At 43.0% G+C, this 20,044-nt stretch overlaps 1 protein-coding gene across 1 annotated transcript in view; it reads right to left on the bottom strand.

Moving 5' to 3' along the window:
* Positions 1–10,972: 10,972 nt before the first annotated feature.
* Positions 10,973–20,044, bottom strand: part of MEP-1 — a 46,138-nt gene continuing 37,066 nt past the window's right edge. Inside the window, exon 6 of the mRNA XM_067786952.1 lies at positions 10,973–14,976. Coding sequence (XP_067643053.1) covers positions 14,972–14,976 — 5 coding nt within the window. The 3' untranslated portion in view covers positions 10,973–14,971. The remainder of the gene's footprint in view (positions 14,977–20,044) is intronic.

Raw genomic sequence — 20,044 nt, 5'->3', positions numbered from 1 at the left:
ATACCCCCACCATAGAACAGTACTCGTAGCGCTAGACCTATCAAAAGCTTTTGATACGCTCAACCATGGCTCGTTACTGCAAGACCTGGAAGGGTCTACCCTTCCCCCATGTCTTAAAAGGTGGACCGCAAATTATCTGGGTGGTCGGCAGGCATCGGTGCAATTTAGAAACGAAACATCAAAACCAAGGAGAATTAAGCAAGGTGTGCCACAGGGTGGTGTCCTATCCCCAATTTTGTTTAATTTCTACATATCTAAGCTACCTTCACCACCGGAAGGAGTCACAATAGTTTCTACGCCGATGACTGCACAATAATGGCCACAGGCCCAGGCCCAAAGATTGATGCGCTATGCAATAAAATAAACGGCTACCTCCCTGATCTCTCCAGTTTCTTCGCCTCGAGAAACCTGGCATTATCACCGACTAAATCTTCCGCGACCTTATTTACAACATGGACGTCCCGAATGTCGACCATTTTGAACAACCACGTCGATGGCACTACGCTACCGACTGTCCTACACCCCAAAATCTTGGGTGTGACGTTTGATCAGGATCTACATTTTGGTGAGCACGCAGCCGCAATTGTTCCGAGAATTCAGAGCCGTAACAAAATCCTCAAATCCCTCGCTGGCAGTACTTGGGGAAAAGATAAAGAAACGCCCATGACTACATGCAAAGCAATCAGCTAGCCGATTACGTGCTACGCGTCACCCATATGGTCGCCAAGCCTAAAAATCACCCACTGGAAGAAACTACAGGCCTGCCAAAATACTGCTCTCAGAATCGCCACGGGCTGCCTTCTTATGTCCCCAGAACACCATCTGCATAATGAGGCGAGAATACTCCCCATCAGGGAGAGAAATGAGATGCTGACCAAACAGTTCCTGTTGAATACCCAGAAACCTGGGCATCCCAACAGATCTGATTGATGAACCAGCTCCGCCTAGGGGCTTAAGGAGTAATTTCCGTAAGCATTTTGAGGAAATACGGCACCTGAGAACTCAGCCGTCTGAAGCCAAAAAACACAAGCCGGTCCTCTCTGTACTCCATAAACAGGTGTCGGACGTTTATGCCGGGAATTGCCCGGTGAATCCAGTGCTTAACGAAAATTATCCAAAACTCGCGGAAGAGGAACGCATACTCCCCAGGGAAACGCGTGTCACTCTTGCTCAACTTCGTTCTGGAAACTGTAACAGGTTAAACTCTTACCTATCCAGAATCAACCCCGACATACAAAATGTATGCCCCGCTTGCAATGTGTCCCCACATGACACCAACCATCTCTTCAATTGCAATGTGGAACCAACGCCTCTAACACCCCTTTCCCTATGGTCCACCCCTGTTGAAACGACAAGTTTCCTTGGACTCCCGTTAGAGGATATTGATGACAATTTGTGATTGGTCGCGGCTATTAGGTGGGACGAGCATTGCTACAACAACAACAACAAGCAGTTGGTCAGACTTTGTGCAAACGTTCTATGTACTTTCCTACTGGGTATAATACAGCTGAGGTGCACAAAATGATGACCAACCGAAAACGTAAGAACAATGAAAACTATTTTGAGTTTTATTATGCGATGGTATCTATTGGGCGTCAGGGTGCGTTTGGTGATTTGTCATCTATTACGCACATAATTAGTGGGTTAAATGGTAATGCATTATCAAAGACATTAAATCTTGCAGAGAATTATTGACAGCTGTAAAGAATTTAAAGGCAATGAGCAACCAAGTGACGATGAACACAGGTACAACACAGCAGCCAGTAAAAGTAGAGGGCAAGTCCAACGTTAGGACTCCAGGGCAAGTAAAGTGTTACAATTGTAACGAGCTTGGACACATAGCGGCTAAGTGTTCACAGCCACAACGTAGGCCCAGGTGTACATCATGCTCAAAGACAGGTCACATCGCGAAAGATTGTACGAATACGGCTACGGTATTGGAGATTTCTAACGATAAGCACGTTAAGGAGGAGACTACTCCAGTAACAAAACGAATCGAAGTGGACGGCAAATGTGTAAATGCGTTTGTCGACACTGGCAGTGGATGTTCATTCATTAAAAAAACAGCAGACCTTATGCATAACAAAGTTATGGTGCAAAAGCAATTTATTGGTTTCGGCGGGTGCAAGGTTGAAGCATCTGAAAAAATAGAGGCAACGATAATGATGGAGAATATGCAACGACAGGCGACCTTGTATGTTGCAGAAGATAAGTTGCTACCTGATGACGTTTTGTTGGGCCGCGATATACTACAAGAATATGGCTATCGTCTAGTTGTTGATGACGGAGTCTATCATATTGCAACGAATTTACTGCAAATCCTCTTATTCGCAACTTTCTACTAACGTTCGTATCGCTAAACTGTTGAATAAATAACTCCAATATTTAATAATGCAAAATGGCCTTTATTAAAGTACGTCACAATAACACTAATACTTCACATCCCTTAGCTTGCTTCAATGAAACTGATTTTCAAAATAAGACTGCTATTGCTCGCTAGATAGCGTCTTAAATCCAACTGATTGTCGCGCCTCTACTGTTGCTGCCTTTTATAGCGTTTGGTTTCCTCTTTGACATTTCTAGGCAGTTCTGTTCTAGAATCTACTAGTTGGTTATCTGCTATAAGTTTCTCAGCTATAACTACAGATGCACAATTTTTATAGCTTCTCTCACAGCTCATGCGCATGTGTTTGTGCGTTGCTTCTCCGCTGCGTGTACGTACATATGTGTAGACATAATGATTGAATTATTGATGTGTATACACGTCACTGCTAAGCATCGGCTTAGAGATGACAGTGCCCCTTAGTGTTGCTAATATTCGTTACACTGCCCTCCACCTAAGTCTGATCGTCCCGATCAGAGAAATCTCTCGATCTAAACGCTGCCAGTCTTTCCAAATGGACCACTTTCATTTTGGTTCATGGTTTACCGATGGTTTGTATGCGGTACGCTACATCGTTGATCTGTTTTACGACTTTGTATGGGCCTTCCCAATTACACTGCAATTTCGGGGACAAACCTCTTTTCCGTTGTGGGTTGTATAACAGCACCAAATCTCCTTCCTGAAAACCTTCCGAATTAATTGCTTTATCGTATCGGGCTTTCATCTTGTCACTCATAATCTTTGTTCGTTGCCTTATCAGATCATGTATTTCTCTCAGCTCTTCTTCCAAATTATCAGTGGATTTCTTGATATTTCGCTCTGCATCGGCATCTATCCCAAACTTCAAATCAGCTGGCAGTCTAACGTCATTGTCATAAATTACTTTTGCAGGGGTTTGGCCCGTTGTCTCGTGCACTGCTGATCGGTAAGCCATCAAGAATAATGGTATGCGGGTATCCCACTCTTTATGGAACTTGTCCACTACTTTCCTTAAGTGCTCCTCCAATGTTGTATTGAATCGTTCCACCATACCATCGGACTGAGGATGCAATGCAGTTGTCCATGTTTTTCGAATGCTCAATGATTTACACATTTCCTGGAACACAGCTGATTCGAAATTCCTGCCTTGGTCAGAATGTAACTCCATTGGTACACCATACCTTGCAACCCAATTGTTTATAAACACTTCTGCTACTGTTTCCGCTTCTTGATTTGGGACTGGGTATACCTCTGGCCATTTGCTGAAATAATCCATAACTACCAGTACATATTTGTTTCCGCAGTTGCTAGTAGGAAATGGACCTGCGACATCCATAGCGATCCTTTCAATTGGCACACCTGAGTTATATTGCTTCATCTGGCCATTAATTCGGGTTTTGGGCCCGTTCGCTCTGCTGCAAACCTCGCAGTTCGCAATCCACTCAGTGACCGACTGACGGCAACCAACCTGATAGAATCTCTGTTTAATCTTCTCGAGCGTCTTCGTGATTCCAGATGACCTCCGCTTGGACCATTATGCAGCTCGCTGAGCACGTCAGGAATCCTCTTTCTGGGAACAGCTATCAGTTTCTTTTTTCTTTGACCATCCTCACTCTCCCATACTCGATGCAAGCAACCGGATATCAATTCTAAACTGTTCGACTGTGCCCAATATGACTTCTCAATAAGACTCTCTGCGGACATCTCCTCTCTCTTGGTCTTTCGTTTCGTTCGAGCCCTTGCATAACATGTGACAGATCTGCATCTTCTAGCTGACACTTTCTTAGTTGTTCCTTGTCCCATTCATCCGTACACGTTATAGTCATTAGCAGGACATCTGTTATGTCTTCTTTAGCCTCGGCCTTTGAACAGTACTTGCATTCCAAACTACATGGTCTTCGTGACATTGCATCGGCATTTCCATGGGTACTACCTTTTCGATGCTCAATGGAAAAGTCATAGCTTAGAAGTCGCTCGATCCACCGTGCCAATTGTCTTTCCGGATTACGGAACTGCAGAAGCCATTTTAACCCTGCGTGAGCTGTCTTGACACGGAATCGCTGGCCATAGAGGTATTTGTGAAAATATTTAATGCATTCTACCAATGCCAACAGCTCTCTCCGCGTAACGCAGTATTTCCTCTCTGGTTTTCCAATCGAACGGCTGTAATATGCAACTACCTTCTCCTGTCCATCGACCAGTTGTGATAAAACGCCTCCTATAGCATATTCACTCGCATTTGTATCTAGAATAAATGTTGTTCCTGGAATCGGATGTGCTAACATTGGGGCAGTGCACAACCGCTCCTTCAATGTTTGGATAGCCACTTCTTGCTCCTTCTTCCATTCAAAAGCTTTATTTTTTCTTGTAAGCTCGTGGAGGCTATAGGCTACGCTGGAAAAATGTTGTACAAATCGTTGGTAATATGTCCACAGCCCAAGGAAATTGGGTTCCTCGTTGACATTTCTAGGCGGTTCTGTTCTAGAAACTACTAGTTGGTTATCTGCTATAAGTTTCTCAGCTATAACTACAGATGCGCAATTTTATAGCTTCTCTCACAGCTCATGCGCGTGTGTTTGTGCGTTGATTCTCCGCTGCGTGTACGTACATATGTGTAGACATAATGATTGAATTATTGATGTGCATACACGTCACTGCTTAGCATCGGCTTAGAGATGACAGTGCCCCTTAGTGTTTTTAATGTTCGTTACAATATCAAGGAAGGCGATTATAATTTTAATATATCGAACGATGTATGCATCGAAGAGCGTGGTAAGGCGCTAGATCTTTTACTAATGCTTAAATCTTATTTTGCAGAAGACATTTGTGACATTGGGCGAGTCAAGAGTACCGAGATGTCAATTCAGGTTACGACAGATAAACCGATTATAGGGAAGCGATACCAGGTTCCATTTTCACAGCGTCCAATATTGTCGGGTATAGTGCGTAAGCTACTGGATTGTGGTATCATACGGAAAAGCTATTCACCGAATGCTACATCAGTACTGCTGGTAAAAAAGAGCAACGGGGAAAGTCGAATGTGTGTCGACTTCCGAAGTCTCAACGAAATTACGGTCAAGAAAAATTATATCATGCCAGTGGTAGAGGAACAACTCTCACGTTTAGCAGGAAATAAATTCTTTACCACTGTTGACATGACGTCAGGCTATTATCAGGTTCCATTGTCGGAGGAATCTAAGAAGTATACGGCATTTTTGACACCCGAGGGTCTTTTTGAACATAATGTGATGACCTTCGGGTTGGTCAATGCGCCGATGGTCTTCCAAGAAGTCATCGTTAACGTTATAAAGACGACGAAGCATCCAGATAAGGTTATCAATTACGTCGACGAGGTTATTATTGCAACCAAATCTGTCAATGAAGGTTTAGAGTTTTTGCACGATACTTTGACAACAGTTAAACGTCATGGCCTTACGCTGAGGCCAACAAAAAGTACATTTCTGGCAGAGGAAGACAAAAGTTATCGAGGAGTTTCCGGTTCCGTCTACGGCAACAAAGGTACGACAATTTTTGGGTATAACCGGATACTTCCGTAAATTTGAAAATAACTATGGTGTTGTAGCACGACCGCTTACAGCATTATTACGTAAAGGTGCAATTTTCGAATGGACAAATTTGCAACGAGATGCTTTTGAGGCACTTAAGGGCGCTATTACCACAAAACTGGTTTTAGCCATGTACGATGAAACAAAAACGCATGAAGTGCATACAGATGCCAGTTCTAAGGGTCTGTCTGGTGTGCTTATGCAACATGAAGAAGATGGGCTGAAGCCTGTAATTTACTTTATCAGGCAATGTAATGATGCCGAGCGTAATTATGCGAGCCATGAATTGGAAGTTTTGGCGATTGTCGAAACATTGCAGCGATATAGAATGTATTTGATGGGAAAACATTTCAAAGTGCTAACGGATTGTAATGCGTTGGCAGCAATGAAAACAACTACGGCGCTGTTGCCTCGCATAGCTAGATGGTGGCTCAGATTGCAAGAATTTGATTTTGAGTGTGAGCATCGTCCAGGAACGAAGAACGAAGGGGCCGACGGGTTGAGCCGATGTCCAACTTTTCCATCAATTGAACCGATGACGGTTGCCGATGCAGTGTACGCTGTTACTAGCATTTCGGAAGATTGGGTAGCAACGATGCAACGGCAAGACGACAAGCTAAGGCAGATTATAGAAATCATCAACGGCAATGATGGGGTGAACGCAAAATAAATTAGAAGTGACTATGTGATACACGGGCATCGATTGTATCGTAAGATGGGTAATGAAAAACGATTGGTGGTTCCACAAGCTGTGAGGTGGCAATTAGCAAGGGCATGTCACGACGAAGCAGGGCATTTTGGTGTAGACAAAACTGCTGAACGCATATCAAAAGATTTTTCGTTTGCCCGAATGCGACCATATGTAAAGTCGTACATTAAATCTTGTCCAGACTGCTGTTTGAACAAGGTGCGTGGAGGGAAACGAGAGGCACAACTACATGTTGGGGAAGTGGTATCCATTCTGTTCAGAACTATACATCTTGATCATTTGGGACCATTTGTGCGAAGCAAGCATGGCAAGTACTATATTTTGGTTATCGTATGCGCGTTTACGAAATATGTTGTGTTGACGGCGTTAAGCAACACAAAAACAAATCCAGTATTGAATGTTATGAAAGACTACATGACCGTGTATGGGCGTCCAAAATGTGTGGTCACCGACAGAGGAACAGCTTTTACGTCCAAAGAATTTGAAAAGTTTATGGCGGATCATGACATCCAACATGTGAAGACGGCAGTGCGAAGTCCTAGAGCCAATGGATAAGCCGAACGTATCAACCGTACAGTACTAGCATCACTTAAGTGTAGCACTAAGAATGACAAAGAATGGGACGAGGCTTTGCCACAGCTGTAATGGCAGTTAAATTCGCAAACTAGCGCTACGACTAGGCAGAGTTCTAACAGCTTGGTATTCAACTATAAGCTGAAAGATGTTCCAATAAATCGGTTAATACAAGCTGTGCAAGACGAAGAGGAATCTAAAATTACGTGTGATGACTTTCGAACACCAGCAGTAGGGGAACGAATAGAGCAAGAGCGGCTTAAATGGAAGCAGCGTTTTGATGCGAAACATCGTGCACCGAAGCCGTATAACGAAGGTGATTTAGTATTAATCACTCATGTCCCTTCTCCTACAGGTATGTCTCATAAACTAGAGCCAGCATAAAAGGACCATACATCGTGACCACATGACCGTTATTTGGTGGAAGATTTACCAGACCAACTGAGGAGTTGCAAAAGGTATTCCGGGGTGTTTACCAATGACAATATGAAACGGTGGTGCACCTTAGGGGCAGAAGATTGCAACGAGACAAACTCAATTATCAACGATTCCGAAGAAGATATAAATATAGAAAGTTCCAACAATCCAAAATCGTCCAGGGGAGACGATTCATCAGGAGCGGCCGAGCTGTAAAATTATTTGGCAACCCTTTTAGCACATGAGAAGTACGATCGAATGACAAAGCAAAAGGGGAGTAGTAAAGCATCAGCGAAAGCGAACGGACGTCAATTCGGAGCACTGAACAATTTTCATTTTTCTCTATTACAACTAAATCTTTAATGTTTTATTATTTATTTTCAATCAATAAATGAACTTGAATTATAAATTAATCATGGGTGAAAGAATTACTCATTCTATCAAACGGCCATCCCGATATAAATAAGGTCACGGATGATTTAGTCGGTGATAATGCCAGGTTTCGCGAGGCGAAAAAACTGGAGAGATCAGGGAGGTAGCCGTTTATTCTGTTGCAAAGCTCATCGATCTGTGGGCCCGGGCCTGTGGCCATTATTGTGCAGTCATCGGCGTAAGAAACGATAGTAACTCCTTCCGGTGGCAAAGGTAGTTTTGATATGTAGAAATTAAACAAAAGTGGGGATAGGACACCTGTGGCACCCCTTGTTTAATTCTTCTTGGCTTTGATGTTTCGTTTGTGAATTGCACCGATGCCTGCCGACCACCCAGATAATTTGCGGTCCACCTTTAAAGACATGGGGGAAGGGTAGACCCTTCCAGGTCTTGCAGTAACGTGCCATGGTTGACCGTATAAAAAGCTTTTGATAGATCTAGCGCAACGAGTACTGTGCTATGGTGGGGCTTCTGATTTAAACCACAATTTATCTGGGTGCTAATGGCATTTAGCGCGGTGGTGGTGCTATGGAGTTTTCTAAAGCCATGCTGATGACAGGCTAGCTGCAAATTTGCTTTGAAGTAGGGGAGCAAAATGGCTTCAAGCGTCTTGGCTGCTGGCGATAGGAGAGATATCGGGCGATATGACTCTCCTATGTTAGCTGGTTTCCCAGGCTTTAGTAGCGGGACCACCTTGGCCATTTTCAATTTTTTGGGAATGACAAAGGTGGAAAGAGACAGGTTGAAGACATGCGCTAAATATTTGAAACCCTCTTTCCCTAGGCTTTTAAGCATCGGAATGGCGATGGAAATTTTGTCATTGTGCTTAGACGGATTCGATAGGGACTTAACGGTGGACCAAAGTTTACCTACACTGGCAGAGAGGTTACAACCGCTTAGGTTCTCCTCCCATTTCGCCCGCTTGTGTTCATCCACAAACAATCTGATGCGTTGGTTTATATCCCTTATTTGGGGGTCACCGGGATCGAGCTGTCTTATAAGGTCACGTTCTTTCGCTAAATTTGCGGCCTACCGGCGGGAATGAAGCGAGCCGAGGCGGATTCAATGACCTTGCGGAAAGCACGCTCCCCTTGGCGAGCATCAGTCGGGATTGGGAGGGCAGCAAAGCGGTTGTCTGTATAGGAATTGCATTCCTTCCACTTTCCTTTTTTAAAGTTTATGCAAGTGCGTTTTTCTGTGACAATGAAGTCGGCGGTACGCTCGGGCGAAATAAGTATAGGCAGGTGGTCGGATGCCAATGTTACCATCGGCTGCCAGTTGACGCAGTTTACAAGTCCTGCGCTCACGATAGATATATCCGGAGAACTGTAACAGCTTCGTACCATACGTGTGGGGGCATCTCCGTTTATTGTGCAGAACGTCGTTTCTTCTATTTGATCCGCCAACATCTCACCCCTACTGTCTGACTGCAAGTTTTAATGCCATAGATCGTGATAGGCATTGAAGTTGCCTAAAATAATGCGTGTATGGCCAGTGAGTAAGGCGCTGATGTTAGGGCGGTATCCACGGGGCAACAGGTGGCAGGAGGAGGGATGTAGATGTTGATGATTTCTAGGTTTGCATCGCCTGGCCGGACAAATAAGCCTTGACGTTCTAAGACCTATCCCTGCGGCCGTTGTCGGCATCAAATAAATGATATTGCACTGAGTGGTATAAGATAAACGCGAGGCCGCCTCAATTTCCGCTCTCACGATCTTTTCTGTGGACATTATACCCAGAACAGGTTTGCAGAGCAGATCTTTCTGTGAGTTTAGTCTCTTGAATCGCGGCGATGCGGATGTTGTGCCGCTTCATGAAATCGACTATCTCCGTGATCTTCTCAGTTAATCCACAACAGTTTAACTGCAGAATTCTGAAGTGCAACGTGGGAGACGTCGTCACTCTAGGAGTAAGGCGTAAATTCCGGACGCACTTGGGCGTGACCAGCAAGGAGCCACAAAATATTTATAAAAGTTACGTGGACGTCGGGTTTTGGGATCAAGCCCAGAACAACCTGTCCGATGCAACCATCCCTTACACGAGACACACTGAACAGAGTATTACCGTCCTAAAAAGATTCTTTTCCCGGCAGATGCAGCAAAACCATTTCTCAGGACCGGGGTCAGAAGACGGACCCGGATTGGGTTCGATACCTTCCCGGAGCAAGAGAATATGGAGCAGTCCCGCTGCAAGGAGCTGCTGGGAGGATGACAATTTATGGGAGGAACGGAACACATAAAATGGGGTTACACTGAAATGACAGTCCTTGGTCGGGAAAAATCCCGAGTCGCTCCGGTACATAGAACCGACTACCTTGGGAAGCAATGAAATTTGCGTCTGTTGGCCCGCCGTCTAGATTTTTCAACCGTGGAATGCTTTACATTCTGTCGGTAAAAAGCGCGCACGCATTTCTTCGCATCCGATAGCACTTTATCGCCAAAGGCGATGGATATGTTGTCGCTGTGCCAAGTCGGGTTTGATAGGAACTTTACGGTAGACCATTGCTTACCTACACCTGCAGAGGTTACAGTTTTTTAAATGCTCCTGCCATTTCGCCCGCTTGCGTTTGTCCACAAGCTGTCTGATGAGTAGGTTTATTTCCCTTATTTGTGGGTCGCCAGGGTCGTGCTGTCCTCTAATGTTGCGTCCTCCGTTGGAAAGAGGTCGGATTTCCGGGTTTCTTCCAGCGGGAATAAAACAAGCCGACGCGGTTTCGATGACCTTGCGAAAAGCACACTTCCCTTGACGAGCGTCAGTCACGATTGGGAGGGCAGCAAAGTAATTGTCTGTATATATTTTGCAATCTTCCCTTTCGGCTGATCGCTCGAGCGAGAGGAGCCTGAGTAGGTGGTCGGTACCAGTTACCAATACGGATGTTGTCCCTGTGTGTAAAAGCATTTTGAAGAAAAAACATTTTGTTTTTGTTTCTGTAATAGTAACTAATGGTTTTATTTAAAACTGGCAATCGTTTTTTATTGTATTTATTACTTATATAATTGATGACGTGAAGTAAGAAATTTAAATTAAAATTACGATATACACATAGAATTTTTATAAATAATAGCATAAATTTACTTTCTATATACCTTAAATATTTTTTATTTCCTTTTAATTTAGCTTTACGATTTTCATATTTTTATTAAAGTATTTATGTAGGGTTTTTAATGAGCTTTTAAAAAAAATTTAATTATAATTAGTGCCTTACACAAGTTTTCATTGATTACTCGTTATATATGTATGTATGTATATATAAATGTTTACCCAAAAGGAAAGGACTATAATCAACTGATGTTTATTTATATATAATTATTTCTCTGTACTTTTCACGGCACAGTAAATGATAATGCTCTGTGCATACATATAAGTTTTCTTAATTGGAGTTTTTGGTAACCGTATATATATTTGTTGAAGTCGAATCGTAACATGCGATCACGGATCTATAATGGGACGAAATTAATGCTTCTATTACCGTTTACAACACAACTTAGTTGGGTTGCAATTAAAAAAAAACTCAACCCTTGTTTGGTATTACGAATTAAAACTTATTTCAGTTGAAGTTGAATTGATGTAGCCAACCTAAAAAATTTATGATTTGACAGATAAATGAGCAGCTGATCAATTTATGGCGGAAATTCAAGCATTTGCAAAAGTGATTTTTATATTAATAGCAAAATGGTTATCAATTAAATAATATTAAATTTTTTTTATAACGACGAAAATTTTGCCGTCAAAATTGTCATGTCGCGAAAACGGAAATAATTTACGTGATCACTCCAATCCCTTGGAACTAGAAAACACCAAGTAAGAAAACGTTTAAGTGACAAATGATGAGCTTCTAATGAAGTTATTTTGCAGATTTGTAAGTTATTTTCGGTTAAGTAAGGAAGAATATTGCTCGAGGGACGCTTGTACCCCCATTTTAATATACACTCCTTGTTGACGGCAGCTATCAAAAATGCTGTGAAAATGATTTTAGGGTTGGACTGGACAACATCTACAGTTAATAAAGAGGTTTTAGATATTGAGGAGCATATTTGTGCGAATTGGATTAAAACCCATATGACTCCAGAGCAAAGCGGTACAAAAACCGCATTTTACTCTAAAACAGGTAGTGGGTAGTATCGATGGGACTCACATTCGCATAATTTCACCTATTTTGGCTGCATCCGAACTGCGCCTTGCTTCGTCAAACTTCGGGATGTCGCTCCAGAAGGTCCAAAAGATGTTCAATGTAATCTTTGGTTGAAAACTTGTTTTTTCTATAAATGTGTACAAAATTGCTGATTACAAAGATTGTTTAAATTAATGTAAAAAAGGTCGTTTTTCAGTTTTTTTTTTAATTTTTTCCGGCAAAGTTTTACAAGAAGGTGTCTCATTAAATTTTTTTCAAAAAGTATCATAGGTGGTATCGTTTTAGGAATCCGAAAAACCCATAAAATGACCCGAGAGGGTCCGAAATATGAGGTCCGATCCATAGTTTTTTTGCACAGAATACCTGGTTGGGTCCAACACCTTTCTGCATTGGTGTGTACAAAAAATCTGGAAAAATATAACCACATGAAAATTTGAAACGAAATGATACGACAGAAATGCAATTTTTAATTTTTGATTTCGGATTCTAAAAACGGAGGTCGAAACGTGTCTTTTGATACCAACTTTGAAAATTTTTGTTAAAAATTAGGTGGTGAACTGTCTTGTAAAACGTTACCTACCTTTTTTCCAAACATTTGCAAAATTGTATGAGACAACTGCTAGTTGTCAGATTTTGATGTCTTTGACAACCACACCAACACAATGTTGTAAACGGTAATGCCACAAAAAGTTGTAAGACTAGACAACTTCAACCGACATTTTTTTTGACAGGTTGAGTTGTAATCTGTAATACCAAATTGCAGAATTTCAACTGAAACAGAGTTGAGTTGTAAACGGTAATAGGGGCATAAATTCGTGTTGATGCTTTTTAAAATCGAACCCAGCTTGAATTCTGTTTTAAGTTCACAGTAGATATGAAAATATTAATTTTGTTGTAATAAAAAAGATCAACCTAACGATTACGTTCAATTACTCCTTGATGTGTGGGTGTGTACGAGCTGCAGTTGATGTAGCAGTATTACTTTTATGACGGAGCATCACGTTCTTCCGCATCGCTGGCAAATCAAACGTAACTGCGCTTTTGCAGCGCCTTATGAATTTGAGTATCAGCATTATTCCATTAATTAAGTAGCATTGCTGCAGTACTGCTGTTTTAATTTGTGCGGCTCGAAGACACCATATCATTAAAGATATATGCTACGATTCGACCCCACTAGTTAATTACACAGGCCTGCAAAAAGAGGTTTTTTTTTTTTTGTTTTGGATCAGGAAGTCATTTCCGACGTATTTTTGCCCGCTGAATCCGAATACGTCCTCTTATTTGGTCCAGCACGTCGGGATTTTAAGATACCCTAACCTAAAAGTGCGAAAAACGCTGTTTTTAGCATTGTTTATTTTGTAATAATTATTTTGTAATTTGATAGTCTTATAGCGAATTTGTAATCAGCAAAACCGAAAATCTCTAGATACAAGTTGTCGCGAAAAACCGATTGCAAGAAAAATACGCGACCCAAAGTGTTAGCGGCCACCTCATGATATGTAACTTCGACAACAGACCCCAACTTGAATTGACCATATCTCGGGGAAAAAAATCGAATCGAGGCGTTCGAAAATGGATTTTGTGTGGAAAGAGTTGTTCTCAAAGATACTGTAAGCAGATCTGCACAAAAAAATGTCCTATTATTAAAATATAAACTCAAAAAATGCTAAAAACAGCGTTTTTCGCACATTTAGGTCAGGATATCTCAAAAACCTGACGTGCTGCACCAAATCTGAGGACGGATTCGGACTAAGCACGCAGAAATACGTCAGAAATGACTTCCTGATCCGAAACAAAAAAACCTTGCAGGCCTGTGTTAATATTTGGAAAGCAAATTTTTGCGGAGGACGGTATTTGAAGACTAAATTAATGTAAGCATAGGGGGTTAATTTTCACGAAGGTATCGGGCAATTGCAAATAATTAAACACAAATTTATTTTGCATTGTATACAAATTGAAAAGTTTTGAAGTAATTGTATTTCATTATTACTCAGCTAATTTTCGATTTTCCTAACATATTTCAAGAGGCGGAGTGAACGAATTTCGAAAAATTAGTTTTCCTTCTACTACTTGAAATATACTTTCCACTATTAAATTTTACCAAATAGTTCTTTATTTATTCGTTTTTAATTCAGAGTGTAAGTTGGGGTGTGTTTTCAGTTTTTCTATGTACTTATTGAAGTGTATTCACTTTTAATTTTGAATTTTAGTTTTATTTTATTTATTATTTTACTATTTTACACGCCATTAATGTGCTTACCATTTGTTTTTCACATCTTTAAAATATTCATTACGTACTAACAATGTTCATAAATAATATTTACCCCAAAAAAAAACAAAAAACACAATGTATGCTTGAACTATCACTCCCTCCAAAAGAAGAAACCACATCTTCTAAATTAAATTTTTTTTGCTGTCATTTAAATTGTTTTAATTAAATTGTTAAAAATACAAATTTGTAAAGTCAGACTCGATTCAACTCGCCGGCAAACGTTGGTACTGTTTTTAAATGTTGAATTACAATATATAATCATTGAATTGAAGCTAGGTTCAGCGAAGCTTCCTCTTATTCGTATATATATATATATGGATACCTATATAGTACATCTTAAATATGTGGTATGTTCCTTCAACAAGTGTGGATGGGGTGGGATGTTGTGAGTAGCGTTTAATAAAATCAAAATCCGACCTCTGATTGATAAATTTTGGAAACGCTTTTCCACCGCTTACTATCCTTTTCATACAAAATTTTCCAACGCTGTTTGATTGAATCAATACTTTTAATCTGAAAGAAAAAAAAACAAAAAGAAATAAATAAGAAAATTTTCAGAAAGAAAAGCAGCGAAATATGTGTGACCAAGAGAGGTCAAGACGCATAATTTCTGTCCCAGCGGGTTAGGGGCTTAGAACATACCCGCGGTAGGTATGCCTGTCGTAAGAGGCGACTAAAATACCAAATTTATTCAAGGGGTAGCCAGTGCAATATATAGCTTCTGTTTTTGTTGTTCTTGTTGTTGTAGCAGTGCTTTGCCACATCCAATAGGTGCGACCAATTACGAATTGTCATCAATGTCCTCTAACGGGAGTCCGAGGAAACTTGCTGTTTCAGGAGGGGTGGCCCATAATGAAGAGATGGTTGGTGTCATGTGGGGTAACATTGCAAGCAGGACATACATTTGGTATGTCGGGGTTGATTCTGGATAGGTAAGAGTTTAACCTGTTACAGTACCCATATCGAAGTTAAGCTAGAGTGACTCGCGTTTCCCTAGGGAGTGTGCGTTACTCTTCTGCTAGTTCAGGGTATTTTTCTTTAAGTAATGGGTTCGCCGGACAATTCCTGACATAGAGGTACGACGCCTGTTTGTGGATATCACTGAGGATCTGCTTATGCTTTTTTGCTTCATATGGCTGTGTTATCAGGTGCCATATTTTCTCATAATGCTTACGGAGATGACGCCTTAAGTCACTGGGCGCTGTAGGCTCATCAATCAGATGACTGCTGGGATGCCCAGATTTTTGGGTATTCAATAGAAGCTGTTTGGTTAGCATTTCATTTCTCTCCCTAATGGGGAGTACTCCCGCCTCATTATGTAGACTGTGTTCTGGGGACATAAGGCGACAGCTCGTAGCGGTTCTGAGGGCAGTATTTTGGCAGACCTGTGTTTTCTACAAGTGAGTAGCCTTTAGGCTTGGCGATCATATCGGGGACGCGTAGCATGCAATCGGCCGGCCGACTGCTTTGCGAGTTGTGATGAGCGTTTCTTTATCTTTACCCCAAGTGCTGCCGGCAAGAGATTTGAGGATTTTATTACGGCTCTAAATTTTCGGTACAATTGCGGCTGCATGCTCACCAAAATGTAGATCCTGATGAAAGGACAAACCCAACATTTTGGGGTGTAAGACAGTCGGTAGCGTAGTTCCATTGACGTGGATGTTCAAATGGTCCCAAATGGACGTCGATGTTGTAAATAAGGTCGCCGATGATTTAGTCGGTGACAATGTCAGGTTTCGCGACGCGAAGAAACTGGAGGGATCAGAGAGATAGCTGTTTATTTTGTTATAAAGCTCATCAATCTGTGGGCCTGTGCCTGTGGCCGTTATTGTGCAGTCATCGGCGTAGGAAACGATCGTGGCTCCTTCTGGTGGCGAAGGGAGTTTCGATATGTTAAAGTTAAACACATGTGGCGATAAGACACCACCCTGTGGCACGCCTTGTTTAATTCTTCTCGGTTTGGATGTCAAGTTCCTGAATTGCACCGATGCAAGTATCCAAGGGGTGACCTTTCCAGGTCTTGCAGTACCGTGCCGTGGTTGACCGCATCAAAGCTTTTGACAGGTCTAACGCAACGACTACTGTCCTTTGGTGCGGTTTTTGATTTTACCCACAGTTTATTTGCGTATTAAAGGCGTTTAGCGCGGACGTAGTCTTATGTAATTTTCGCAAGCTATGCTGATGATTGGCAAGACGCAAATTTGCATTAAAATAGGGAAGCAGAGTAGCTTCAAGCGTCTTGGCTACTGGCGATAGGAGAGATATCGGACGATAAGAATCTCTTATGTTAGCTGGTTTCCCAGGCTTTAATAGCGGAATCACCCTGGCCATTTTCCAAGCCCGAAGGTGGATAGGGACAAGTTGAAGACATGCGCTAGGAAATTAAATCTCAAGCAATCTGATGTGTTGGTTTATATCCCTTATTTGCTGTCTTATAAGGTCACATTCTCTCGCTAGAGTTGCGGCCTCCGCCGGAAAATGTGGCCGAATTTCCGGAATTCTTCCGGCGGGAATAAAACGAGCCGAAGCGCTTCGCGAAAAGCACGATCCCCTTGACGGGCATCAGTCGGGATACGGAGGGCAGCAAAGCGATTAACAGTATAACATTTATAATTATCGCACGTTCTTAAAATTTATGAAAGTGCGTTTTTCAGTAGTGATGATGTCGGCAGATCGCTCGAGCGAAAGGTGTATGGTTAGGTCGTCTGATGCCAATGTTACCATCGGTTGTCAGTTGACGCAGCGCTAACGATGGATAGATCTGGCGAACTGTGACAGCTTCCTACCATACGAGTGGGGGCGTCTCCGTTTATTGTGCAGATCGTCGTTTCCTCTCTTCGGTCCGCCAACATGTCACCCCTGCTCTGCGCCTGTACGTTAGAGTGCTATAGACCGTGGTGGGCATTGAAATCAAGTAACATGATGCGATTTTCGCCAGTGAGTAGTGAGTTGATGTCAGGCCAGTATCCACTGGGGCAGCAGGTGACAGGAGAGGTGTAGATAGGGGGAGACGTCGCCACTCTGGGAGTAAGTGACGGGTGACTACGTCTGGGTGGAGGAAGGCCAGGACGCAACTGCTGTTGTGGCCCTGGGACTGGGCGTCCTTGGGCAAGCATTGGGGTACCCGGTAGATTGGGGTTTGCGACCTGGCAGCATAGCGCAATGAAACCCGTCGGGGGGTTGCCGTCGCGGAGACGAGAACATCTAGGAAAGTGGCACCGCCCAAGGCAGGAGCTGGGGGGGGGGGGGGGGGGAGGGGGGGGGAGGGGGCGCTAAGGTGTAGACTACGGAACGCCCTTGGACGTGAACAGCACGGAGCCACAAAAGATTTATAAAAGTTACGTGGACGTCGGGTTTTGGGATCAAGCCCAGAACAACCTGTCCGATGCAACCATCCCTTACACGAGACACACTGAACAGAGTTTGACCGTCCTAAAAAGATTCTTTTCCGGCAGATGCAGCAAAACCATTTCTCAGGACCGGGGTCAGGAGACGGACCAGGATTGGATTCAGGAGGGAGGATCACAATTTGTGGGAGGGACGCAACAAATTAAATAGGGTTACACTGAAATGACTGTCCTTGGTCGGGAAAAATCCCGAGTCGCTCCGGTACATAGGACCGACTGCCTTGGGAAGCGGGATGTAGATGTTATTTCTAAATTTACATTGTCTGACCGGACAGATATGCCTTGACGTTCCAGGGCACTGTCCCTGCGGGCGATGTCGGGATCAAATAGATTATATTGCACTGAGTGGTGGATGATAAACGCGAGACCGCCTCCATTTCCGCCCTCGCAATCTTTTCTATTGACGTTATACCCAGAGCAGTTCTGCAAAGCAGATATTGCCGTGATTTTCGTCTCTTGGATCGCTGAAATGCGGATGTTATGCCGCTTCATAACCCATTACAGTTTAACTGCAACGGGGGAGACATCGTCACTCTGGGGGTAAGTGACGGGTGACTTTGTCTGAGTTGAGGGAGGCCAGGACGCAAGTGCTGTTGTTGCCCTGGGACTGGACGTCCCTGGGTAAGCATTGGGATACCCGGTGTAGAAACCCGTCGTGGGGTTGCCGTCGCTGAGACCAGAACATCTAGGAAAGTGGCACCGTCCAAGGCAAACATATGTATTATGTGCTGGCAAACAGTGCAAAAGATGGTAAGGACTAAGAGCCTGTTTCCCTGGCCTACTCGAATGCTAGTGCCGGAATGAGGTGGAAAAGACGGGGACAGGGGCTTATGCTCGGCATTGCTACCGACTCTACTACGAAGATTTTAGTTATGAGTACGAGCGGCCGTATGAGCTGGTGGCGCCGAGGGGCGCGAGCAGCAGCGGGTACTTGGGTGTGCACAGCAAGGAGCCACAAAAGATTTGTAAAAGTTACGAGGACGTCGGGTTTTAAGGTCAAGCCCAGAACATCTGTCCGGTGCAACCATCCCTTACACGTGAAACACTGACACCGTCCTAAAAAGATTATTTTCCGGCAAACGCAGCAAAACCATTTCTCTGGACCGGGATCAGGTACAGGAGTACCTCCTGCTTATTTGTCCTAGGTTTTGAGGTTCCTCAATTGAACCTACGCTTACTGCCCATCCAGATAATTTGTGATCTATCTTTTGGAGTGGGGTGCCATGGTTGATTGTTACAAAAGCCATTGACAGATCAATTGACACAAGCACCGTTCTATAATGCAGTTTTTTCTGTTTCAGTCCGTATTTTATCTGAGTGTTTATGGCGTTTAGCGCAGTGGTATTGCTATGCATTTTGCGGAAGCCATGTTGATGGGTGGCGAAGATTCGCAGTGAGATGCGAGAGCAGGACTGTTTCCCCCCAGCGGGTTAGGGGATCAGAATATATCCGCGGTAGGTATGCCTGTCGTAAGAGGCGACTAAAATACCAGATTCAAGGGGTTGTGTAGCGCAACCCTTCAGGTTGCCAGCGCAATATATAGCTTCTCCAAACCCAATTGTCAACCTCACCTATCCGCGGCGAATCCTGTTTCACTAACAGACGAGGCTCTGGCGACCCCAAGCTCCTCATGGAACTTGAGGGTAGGGAGGGAGGGAATGGCCTGAAGGTTTAATGTGGCCACATAAATCGTTCCCGAGATGGTCGGGCTAGTACCTTAATGGTGCTATGGTACCGGAGCGTACCGGATTTGTATCCGGCAAAGGACCATCACATCGATGACACTCCCCAAAGCCTTCGGGGAGCAACTTTATCGCTACAACAACAACAACAACAACAGCAGGACTGTTCGATATGACTAGCGTTCGTTAGATAGTGGAACTTTTGTGTAGAGCAGTGAAACGTAAGGGACGCTGGATTTGGCCATAAATCTATAATATGAAAATAATTTGCTGAATGTGTTGCTAAGCCCAAATTTCGAAAACGGTTCGCTAATTCTTTATTTATTAATATGGATATTACTTAAAGTACGATGATGGTTCTTACGGAGAAAAATTATAAAAATTGCCTCGGAAAGTCTAAAAACATCACTTTTCTATACTCCCACACAAAAGATTCGTAATAATTTGAGGAAAAGTAGTAAAGTCATAAAATTTTTGTTTACACGGCTAAAA

This window comes from Eurosta solidaginis, chromosome 5, assembly GCF_040869045.1.
Source record: "Eurosta solidaginis isolate ZX-2024a chromosome 5, ASM4086904v1, whole genome shotgun sequence".
NCBI lineage: Eukaryota > Metazoa > Arthropoda > Insecta > Diptera > Tephritidae > Eurosta > Eurosta solidaginis.
The sequence above is the reverse complement of the archived record's forward strand: the minus strand, read 5'-3'. Positions and strand labels throughout refer to the sequence as shown.